This window comes from Lepidothrix coronata, unplaced genomic scaffold, assembly GCF_001604755.1.
Source record: "Lepidothrix coronata isolate B3197 unplaced genomic scaffold, Lepidothrix_coronata-1.0 Scaffold107, whole genome shotgun sequence".
NCBI lineage: Eukaryota > Metazoa > Chordata > Aves > Passeriformes > Pipridae > Lepidothrix > Lepidothrix coronata.
The window spans coordinates 873587-885220 of NW_016690287.1; the positions used below are offsets into that span (position 1 = coordinate 873587).

At 38.0% G+C, this 11634-nt stretch overlaps 1 protein-coding gene across 8 annotated transcripts in view; it reads right to left on the reverse strand.

Moving 5' to 3' along the window:
- Window positions 1-11634, reverse strand: part of PLEKHA5 (pleckstrin homology domain containing A5) — a 167596-nt gene that overhangs the window by 54464 nt on the left and 101498 nt on the right. For all 8 annotated transcript variants that reach the window (XM_017823956.1, XM_017823954.1, XM_017823952.1 and 5 more), the window contains 2 exons: window positions 6350-6454; window positions 2714-2786 (listed from right to left, as the gene is read on the reverse strand). In XM_017823956.1, the coding sequence (XP_017679445.1) occupies window positions 2714-2786; window positions 6350-6454 (178 nt within the window). The remainder of the gene's footprint in view (window positions 1-2713; window positions 2787-6349; window positions 6455-11634) is intronic.

Consider the following 11634-nt stretch of genomic DNA (forward strand, 5'->3'; position numbering starts at 1 on the left):
TCCCCTATAACACTTCTCATAGTTGAACACGGTGCCCAAAATGAATGACTGTGTGTCTATGAAATTAGGATGAAAACACAGATATTCCAAAATTTCAAGCCTGAAAAATTAACACTGTCACAATTAAAATGCATTCAAACAGCACAAAAGGGCTATTGCTTACGCGTGGATTTAAAAATACTTTCTTGGTTCTCCTTCACTCACTAAATTTTGAAAAGCCACAACCTTCATTTAGGTTATTTATATGGAGAAAGCTCTGCCCAGCCATTTTAGTATTACATGACAGGTTAGATGTAAAAATTATGCTTTCTAGGACAGTTATTTAATTGGAGAGCTGAGCATAAAATTATTCTGATTAAAAGGCAGAGATGGAGTGGATCTACTTTCAGGTACTCAACTGTACTCATAAGTATGTCTGAAACCATCTCACCTTCCCCTCTCAAATATTTACTCCCTGTGAGCCACAAAAAAAATCTGCCCTTTTTCCCCCCTGTCCTCAAACACATGGTAAATGCTGGGGTCTACTTTATTTGGACTGCTGTTTGGGGGAAAAATTCTTCCCTTCTGTTAGATTATATCTTGACTTATTACTGAGTCAGTCACACCCACTAGTGCCATATAAAAGCACAAGGCATTTTTCGTTCCACTGAACAGCTGCAGGTCTGGAGGACTTTGGTCTCTGTTAAAGACATACTGCTACATTCCACTTCCAGATTTTCAAAATCTGTTTCCAATCAGACTTGCTTTTATCTACACATTGCACCACTCCATACCCATCTTTACTTGTGTGCTCTGTATGAACAGTACAAGAGAAAAATAGCAGATCTTCGGTCTAATTCTAAGAATTTTTACTTGTGGCAACAATAAAATTATTATATTCCAATATGACAGTGGACAGTCTTTCATCCCTCCGTGAAACAAAGTATTCTCTTAGCTCTGAAAAAATACAGTGACAAAATTTTCTTTTCACCTGCACATTGTATTTGAGCTTTTAACATTTGAACACAATTGCAGACATTCAGCAAGACTTACTAATAAAACCAAAAAGAGCCTCAAACAATCACAATCATACAACCAGAAACACGATTTGCAATCTGGGGGCAAGTGCACAGCTCCTCCTTTTCTATTTTTCAATGTCTGAGATAGAATTAACAGAAATATAAAAGCACAGGGCATAGAGTGAAAGCTTTTGGACTATCACTACACCTTTAATCACAGTTTAACAGCTTTAACTACTTTCTAGTACCTAAAAGCTAAATTCATCGTATAAACGATTTAGGCTGTTCTGTCTGAATTTCAACTTATTGGGCAGATTAATATGTAGAAATTAAAAAGTAAGATAATAGAGCTGTTTGGATTTATTTCTTGTTTCTTTTGCTTATTGCTTTTTTAAAATTTATTTTTAGATACTTCCTGTGCTGTGCTTTTAAGCAATTTAACCTGTTCTTACAGCAGCCAAAAAGTAGAACTGTCTTTAGAACCTTTGGAAGAGAAAACCTAAAGACTTGTTAAAAAGAAGAAAACCCTGTCAGAAAGCACAGATAATGACCATTTAAGTAAACACAGTGTAACTCTATCAGTTGGTGCCTCCATGACTGAAATTACAGCCTAATTTTGACTGCAGTGGTTTATCAAACTACGTATATTTTTTAGGGTAGAGAAATGAAGCCTAACGATTACAGTTCAATAACTCAGAATTTGTTAACTTTGCAGTTACAAGTTGCAAACAGTTACAAAGAGTTGCAGTTTCAGAGCTTTCATGTCTCATGACCTGATTTGTCTTTGATTAGATCCATGCTGCACTTTAACAGAACACCACTTTAAATTTATCTGTCACTGCTTTCAGCATCACCAGCATCAGCACCACTCCCACCAATTCTAAAGTCTCATCCTACAGCTGAAACCCTTTCTTACCCTCCACCTTCAATTAAGGCTGCAGATGGCCCTAACTGCTCATGTTCCTCTATTTTGCTTTACAACCCTCTTCGCTCTTGATTTCAGGATTTAATATGTTTCCATATGCACAAATCCCATTTGTTTATCTCCTCAGGAGCGCTACAGTTAATAATCTGTAATGGGGAAGGAATCAGTTTTTTAACACACATAACTCCAGACTAGAATTACAAGCAGTTAATTTTTCCCATGTAAAATAAGTCTGATGTAGCTACATAAGGTTACTAACAGATTCCTTTGTTCTAAATACAGCAGAGACTTCTACTCTTATGGAACTGGACAACATTTCACTTCATAAGTATTCATGAACACTGATTAGAGTTCCCAAAGGTGTATATATCCTCTTATCATTCCAAAGGCAGAGTTTCAGCTCCCCTGCACTATCCCCATCCCTATCCCCATCCCTTTCAGTTACTTAAATTGCATGAAAAATCAGATTTAAACTGACATACTTAGTTTCCAGCAACAGAAGCAGTGAGAAAACTACAATCCAGAATTTAATAACAGAGGTGGCTGTGAATGGGTTTGCCCTTTGAGCATACCCTGACAGGCAGGAAGCAATTACGTGAAATTGGTAATTAAGGAAGAAAGAAAAAAAAAAAAAAGATAAAAGCAGCAGGCCTGGATATTGACAGCTATACAACCTTGTTAATCCAGTAAGTTAAGCAGCAGCTTCTTACTTCTTACATTTGAGTGGTGTGTCAAAATTTATCTGCTTCCAGTAAAATTAGCAAACGAAGGTGTCAGGAGTGGAACTCACCTCTGTAATAGAAGAGACACAGATCGGAGAGCACAAACCACCGCTTCTTCCACAGCTTCATTCCAGTGCTATCCTGTATTAACCAAAGGGATCAGGTAAGAGCTCTCAGACTGTTGACAGCAGTCGTTCATAAGGCAAACCAGGTACTACATAACTGTGGTGGTGTGCCAGTAGCTCATTTTCTTGGCTATTTTAAGTAACTTTGACTTTTCATCACGACTTGTCACTGCATACAAGTGACACGGGAAGCCTGAAGGTAACAGGGAATCATGGAGTTGTTTAGGTTGGAAAAGACCATTTAGATCATCAGGTCCAACTGTTACCCAGTACTGCCAGTCCACCACTAAACCATGTTCCCAAGTGCCACATCAACACATCTAATTATACCTTCAGGGCTGGTGACCTAACCACTTCCCTGGGCAGCCTGTTCCAGTGCTTGACAACCCCTGTGGTGAAGAATTTTTTTTCCTAATATCCAAACTAAAACTCCCCTGGCATAACTGGAGGCTGTTTCTTCTTGTCCCATCATTTGTTACCTGAGAGAAGAGGCCAGCCCCCACCTCACTACAGTCTCCTCTCAGGTAGCTGTAGAGAGCAAGAAGGCCCTCCCTGAGCCTCCTTTTCTCCAGGCATGCGAGAGGCTACAATATACAATTAACCAAAAAAAAAAGTGTATATGCACATATATATATATATATATATGCATATATATATATATATATAATTTTTTTTTTACTAAAAGAGCAAGGTAATACTTGGGGTACATCCTCCTTTGTTTTCTGAAGAAACTCTGCTGAACTTCATCTTCTACTACCACTCACATTTAGAGCAAATGTCTTTCCCAAATAAAGTTTATTCCTAAAGCAATTTCATTTTCTTTTATGTTTATAACCAATTTACACTGCACAACTCAGAATGAAAGACTACCACCACTACTGCAGTGTAAATAAGCCTGAGCATTGCAGCACACACATCCTGGCTGAATCGGATTTAATAAATATGTTAATCTGTTCCAAGAAGAGAAGTATGCGTGAATTATCAATATTCTTGTAGTAAATAGGTTTTTTGTGGCAAGAGAGAGGGATTCTATAATGAAAAACTGTAGGGTGGAGCGGGTTTGGTTTTGGGGTTGCTCTCCTCCCCCCTCTCAAACACACACCCCTGGCAAAAGTTAGCATAATTTTTAGCCTCATATTTCAAGCTCTTCTCCTTTTGGGGTAGGGAAAATGAGCTAAAAGAAGAAAAGGTAAACCAAGCTAAGAAACATTATTCAGAAAAAGTATGTTCACTGTAAACATCTTCCAAAAAAAGAGTTGGCTCTGGACTTAAAAATTAGTAGAAAAATGGAAGAAGGGTATCATCACATGCATTGAGACAGAACACCCTGAGTTAAACAAAAATTGCCATTCTCTGTGATTACACAAACATGCTGCACTATCAAAAAGAAACCTGCACAAGCTTTCACTATAAATGTCTGAAGATAATATCTGTTGATAAAACCCTGGACTGAATTGACTTTCAATTACTACTATGACATGGAAATATTGAGCAGCCCCTTTCCTTACAGACACCAACCAAACATCACACTGTTTAAATCATTTTACACAGTAAGCAGTATGACAGGGAGGTGGATTAAAAACTGGTTTTACTGCCAGGCCCATGAGTGGGTGGCCAGTTCCTTGTGATCCGCCCCAGGGGTTGATACTGCGGCCAAGACTACACAACAACTTCATTAATGAGCTGCACACCCCCAGCAAGTCTGCAGATAACACAAGTTATGAGGGGTGGCTCATACACCAGATGGTCGTGCTGTCATTCAGAGGGACCACAACAGGCTGGGAAACTGGGCAGAGAAGAATCTCTCGAAGTTCAACAAAGTTAATGCTCAGTCCTCCATCTGGAGAGCAATAACCTTGTGCACCACCACGAGCCAGCAATGCGCCCTCACAGCAAAGAAGGCCAACAGCATCCCAGACTGCATTAGCAGAGTTGCCAGCAGCCACAGGGAGGACATCCTTCCTCTCTACTCAGCACCAGGGAGGTCTAGCTGGAGTGCTGGGTTCAGTGCTGGGCTCACTGGTACAAGAGAAACATGAACACACTGCAGTGAATCCAGCAAAGGGTCACGAAGTTGATGAAAGGATTGGAGCATCCTCCATATGAAAAGAGGCTGAGGGAGTTGGGACTGTTCAGTCCATATATCAGTGTGTAGAAATACCTGATGTAAGAGTGTATAAAGAAGGTGGAGCCAAACTCTTGCCAGTGACAAGAAAAGAAACAATGGGCACAAATTAAGAAACACAAAATTCCACTTGAGCAGAGGTCAACTTGTTTGCTCTGAGAGTGGTCACACACTGTCACAAATTTCCCAGAGAGGCTGTGGTGCAGTGTCCATCCCTGAGGATACAGTCCTGGACAACCTGCTCTAGCTGAGCCTGCTTTGAGCAGGGGAGGTTGTGCTACATGATCATGAGGTGTCTTCTAACCATGACAACTGTGCGATTCTGTGATCTTAAAATATATCCAGAAAACACTGCTTTAGGAATAGAGCTACTTTTTTCAAGCTAAAAAGTTTAATAGCCCCATAACAAAGCAACAAAATCTCTCACCTTTGTGAGAGTTTTTCACACTCAACATCGAATCAGAATAGAGGCCACAGGGTTGTCTAAACATGGAAAAGTCTTTAACTTAAACAGATACTTCTAGATCTTATTATATGGGGAGAAATTTTTAAAAACTGACTCATCAACAGCATCCATAAAGCTCTGCAGGTCATTCCAGTCTATCTGAGTAGGCACAGTAAATGACAATGTACATCAAAATTACATACACACGTGTCTCAGCTGAGTTAAAATTACAAGTTCTTACAGGGCTGTTGGTGGATTTTAAAAATATAGTCCTAATATGGCCTAATCAGTTTTGTTGTTCATTTTTTTTGATCATGCTACTCTACTCTGAATTCCTGCAAACCCATATAGTACAAGTGTTCTGGTATTGCAGAACAGCAAATCTACTGCAGGCTAGGGACACTGCCACTAAATATTTTCAATAATGCCTATTTTCAATAGGAAAACCTAAAATCATCTCTGTTTTTAGGATGATTATCTTTAGGAAAACAGGCACACCTATGCAAAATATATGAAAAAATGGCTCCACTTCCAATTTTTTATTGAAAATATTTACTTACTTTTAGAGAAAAAATTAAGGATATAGCAAAACAAACAAAAAACCCAACCCCCCCCCAAACAAACAAACCAATCAACCAAACAACAACAACAACAACCCACAAAAAACCCCCACTAATATTCTGGGCCATACATCCTTGTGCCATCATCTCGACATGCCGGAAATTAAATCAGCTATTTACTGCCAACATCTGCCTAGATTTTTCAAGTCCTCCATGTATTTTAGAGAGAATTATGTACATATAATCCATCATTGTTTTTTACTTGTCTGATGTCCTTATTTGTATCAGAATGACATCCAATAAGTAGATAATTAATTGAAAACCACAAGTCAGTTCCTCTCAGTTTGTAGCTTCACTCTGCTATCACTGTATTTTATATAAATGATTGTCTTTTGCACATTACACAGATTATAGAACAAAAAAGAAGGGGGTGAAGAAGGTAAGAGTACCTGTTTGTAGAGCCAGCCACGTCTGACAACTGGTGCATTAGGATTTCTCTTTATGGAGTTCGATCTCTTTCCGAAATTATGAACCTTCTTTGAAGATCGTGATGTCTAAATTGAATTGAACAGGTTAAAGAAACCATGACCTCAATATCTGCTGAAAAATCATAACACATTTCCTTTCCTTTAAGAACTTTTTCTTATACATGTTCCTCTAGGGGACTGCAGAACACAAACTGCATTCCTTTTTCAGATGAATAATTATTGTGATGGTTCTGCTGGTTTAAGCATTTCTTTCATTTCTTCTGCAGAAAATATAAAGACAAATCCCAAGATAAGTACTTGAACTTTTTTTTTTAAACAAGAAAAATCCCAAACAAATATATATCTGACCTTCTTATAAGGAAGGTAGAATGCCTACTGAGCTGTAGAAAGAGAAGTAAACTCTCAGAACTATTATTAATTACGAAAAATCACATCACCTGGGCAGAAAATTCTGCTCTTCCTTGCTTCCAACACTAACCTAACATATGACCTAATATATGACAACTTGTCCAGATTTCAATAGGATATAACTCCCCCTTTCCTAACACATACTAATTTTTTTATTCTTTCTTTCTTCTCAAGAACCTTTTGCTCTGTGATCTCTTGGCTAGTTTGAATATTTACTATTTTACCTGCTTGCACTAAGGTCTACTTTGAAACTTTTGTCCTGAAACTCCAGTGCTTTTATTTGCTGTTGCTTGTACCTCTTAAAACCTTGCAATGATCACGTATGACTAAGAGAAGTAGGAAAACCAATCCATTTTAGATTTTATCCTTCTACTTGAATAACCAAAAGAAATTGGAAAAGGCACAAAGAAACGTGCAGTGCTTTGCCAATTCACACTTCCATTCTTCTCAGCCTACATTAAGAAGTCTGTGCTGTAACTAAATGAGCTGAACATTTACTTGTGTTTTAAATCCTGTAAGAACTGGTGCCTCAGAGACCATGCCATGTGACAGAGCAAAAGAAGTAAAATTCAAGTAAGTTTTTTAAGCTGTATTCATGGCTCTGCTTCAAATCCACCATTTGAACTGAGACAACATAATCCTGTGTCTCAGCTTCCCTATCTCTGCTACTGAGACTAATCATGAGTGCATGCAAAATTCCCGAAGGAGGAATGCTAAACACACACTCGGGTTTTGTTGCAAATTAGGGTATGGGGGTTCTCTGTGGAAATTCTCTCAACACGTATCACAGAACTAGGTTGGGTTTTATACATGCTTCAGAGGGAATTCCACAGTAGGTTAAAAATCATAAACCGGGAACTTAATTCAAAATTATGTGCAGCTTTTGTCAACGACGCCAGTTGACATCGCTTGGCTAAAAAAGAATAATATTACACAAACTACGTGTGTTTGCCTAAAGTCTACAACACAATGAAACAAGGACGTTTTGTCTCTCTTTTCTTGCAAGAATCATGAGGGAATATAAAAACAAGCAGAGTGCTTGTAATTTCCCTTGAAGATACAGCAATTTGGCTCAGCTCTGGGAAGCACGACAGAGCGAGCAACTCAAAAGCAAATTAAGAATAAAAGTAAAAAATGTCCACATTTTCATCTGAAAAATTCTACCACTGCAAAGTGGAGAAAGGGTTGTAAGAAGCCAAGAGAATTATGACATCCAGCTGTGAAAAAGCAATATACAGAGAACCTATAACAATCCAGTTATAAAGTGAACTACATCTCTCTCAGTTAACCTGCATGACTCGATATTGGAATATCACACACGAGCTCTGCCAACACTTTGATCAGAAATAATTTATAACACTCATAGCTGCTCTAATATTAGGTATTAAAGGTTCAAAACCTCTTGAGAGTGTTCTAGAATTCCTATACTTGTAAAAGTAGCTAATGTATTAAAGATGCTTCTGAAAACACAACGAACCACAAGTAATGTCAAGTCTACCAACAAATTCAGATAATTTAGACAGCTCTCTCTCTAAGGTAGGTCTGATAAAAAACCATATTGGCTCCAATTTCCCTGAGCTAACAGCAAAGTTTTAATGGGTTACATCCTACCAACTGTGAATACAAACTTCCTTTAATTAAATGCAGCCTCACAAGTGCTTTCTAATTTTAGTTAATACAGAGAACACTTTAGATGACTCGTGATTATTTTACCTCACGCTGCATAAAGAGAATAACTGTTCACAACAAACTCTGAGCCTTGAGACAATAAGTACTGAAATACTGAAGGTGCATATATAAACTAATTATGAGTGCTCAGACTTTTTACATCACCTCCTCCTCTTGTTATGCCTGGAATCCCTGGTCATTCCATATTCTCCCACACATATCTAATTATCTCAAACTGTGGACACAGGAAGATGGGAAAAAAAAAAGAATTGAAGGGTTCAAGTACTTTTTACCCCATAGCACTAAAAATACAGGGTATATTGTACAGCTCCAGCTTCTGGAGAAGGAAAAGAGAAAAGGAGGATAGTGAATAAATAATCCAGCTACTAAGTACTTGCTGGAGGTGTAGAAGTTAACAGAGCAAGCAAACATAGTCACATCTGGTACCATCTGATCCCTTCTAAGGCATGGTCCTGGCAACTGTGATGTCTCCAAAACCAGAACCTAAGTGAGGGACCCTGTATGGTTCCAGGACTGAGAAAGAAGCCAGGAAGTCCAGCCAGTGATATTCACTCTTTCCCCAAACTGAAAAAACAAACACCAGCAGGGTTTTGAACTCTGGGCAACAGAGCAGTCAGCAGCTGGGGCTGCACACTCCATCACTCTGCAAGATGCATTTCTCCCTGCTTAGCTGGTAGAGGACACAGGATTTATGTGAGGTTTCTTCCCCAGTTTCGGAACTAGCACAAAAGTAATTCATTAACCTTAAACTTATTGCATATATATTTGAAAAACATAGGTTGAAACCCTTGCTATTATGGAAATTTCCTGCATGTAAACTCAGAGAATAGAAATCGATATCTCTGTTACTTTCCAATTCTGTTTAAAAATACGTTACCAGTCTTCAAGGCTTACATTATCTTCCAAACCACAAAGCAACATGATGCTGCTTTCTGGATTTTGTAGGCAATTTCAGTGCCTTCCAATGTTGCAGTTTTCCATGAGCTCAGTGGGTTTCTGCCTCAGCATTTTAGCTTGGACTAGGAGGTTGCTCTTAAAGCAAATCTCCCAATCATTCATGCTTTACTGTGCTTTGGTTTGCATAACAAAGCAAACTGGATTTAATTTAGGGTAAGACTAAAATGGAAGATGCACAAGGAGCACTACTGGACTAGTCTGACTATGGAAACCCAATATAGATATTCAGCCTGAGCACCAATACTGCCCTTCACACTGTTCCTGCTGTTTGCTAACAAACCTCATGACTATCAATCCAAAATTTCCAGCCTAGGTAAGGCTATACCCTAAACTAACCATTTAAAGCTGGACTCGCTTGAGCACTGTATGAAATATATATAAACAAACTGATAAACATTTATAAACATGGTGATACATCACAGTGACTTTAATAGAGTCACCAGGAGCTCTGCAGCATCTGTCCTGGGCTAACACTCCACTCCACTTGCTGTGAGAAAAATTGTTCCCTTTATTCTGCTGATAATCAGGACACCAATGAAGAGCAGCAGAGATGAACTGTGGAGGGTCACTGGTAATACGACTTTACACATTAAAAAAGCCAATTCCCTGAATGCATTTCATAATCGTATTTGTCTGGGCAGTGATTTTAACAGCAGGGAAAAAATAAAATAAAACAGACAACTACAAAATCGATTTCTTAATTTTACAAAGAGAGGTGAAAATATGTACTTCTGTAGCAATTTCAGGCCTATGCAGATCTTTTTCACAGTCAGAGGTCTGTCCTAGGGGCTTCAAGTTTAGAAATACACTTCAAGCTAACAGGGAAGAAGCAGCACTTAACAGAGCTGTAGTGTGCTATTTGGCCAGAATCATGTATACAGTGGGAAAGGAGGATTAGAATTAAGACTTTTACTGGGGCAAGACTGACCTTTGCCTCACCTCATATTAGCCTCTGGGCAGCAGCAGTTTCTGCCACAAAACAGAAACTTCTCCAAGTTCCATATCTATTTGGGATCAATTAACATCAATGAAAGGAAGAACTTACTTCTATACCCCTCATCTGTCTGAAACTTTAGTTGTACCACAAACTTTTGTTCTATTCCTCATTACCTTCCAACATCAGGTATGTTCATGAGTTTCTGAAAACAAAAACACCTAAAAAATACATGAAGCAATCACACAAGGCATCCTTCTGCTCTGTAATTTACTTTCCTCAACAACATTGTGCTGCAATACATGGAACCTCTATATATTATATTCAAAAGTTGGTAAGACAGCTAAGAATTTCAGGTCCTACTGCTGGAAGACATGAATAAAAACATACAAGAAAATCAGTTTTGTATCCATGTACAACCCGTGGGCCCTTTCTACAGAGTTATCTTTAAAAGTGTTTGCCAGAAAATGCTGACTGGTATCAGCTGTGGTTCTACTTTACAAGTATTCACCTCCTAAACACAACAATTTTAAAATGGTGTGGCAATAATTAAGACAAATTCACATTTAAAAAGTGATTTACAGTAATTACACATACAGCCACAAGAATCATATTAATATTTTTAAGTCCATTTAAATAACTGGAACAGGAAGAATGAAAAGTACAACAAGAATCTGGGTTTTTTTAAATATTATTTTCACAGAAAGCTAAAGTGTCATTAATCAATGAAAGTAAAGAAATCACAGTAACTGGGCCATAAAAATCTCAATTTCCTTCTAGAACGCTATGAAACAAACATTAGGCTAAAGGGCATTTTCAACTTCTCCTTTGAAAGAGGAGTGTGAAAAATATGCTTGTAAAACACATGCTCCTAAATTGTAATTAATTTCCTACATTTAACTTAAGATTGCTTCCTAGAAAATTAATTTCAACAGAACTAGCTCTGTAACTATTGCATTCTACATCACTATTATGACTATAGCAATAAGTTATCTTGGGTTTTTTGCTTGCTTGGTTGTTTTAGGGATTAGCTGGTTCTGAGTTCATTTTTTTGCTGTTGTTGTTTGGGGGTTTTCTAGTCTGTTTTGTTTTAAACTGGTTCTCCTGCATGGACTTAAACATGATCACATGAAAGTTGAGATGGATTTTGTTACTGTTTATAATACATCTGTGACTATTTTTCCCCCCAGCAACATTAACAGATTAAGACACTTTTTTCATTAAATAACTTTTCTGATGTAGGTCAAGGATTCTGTCT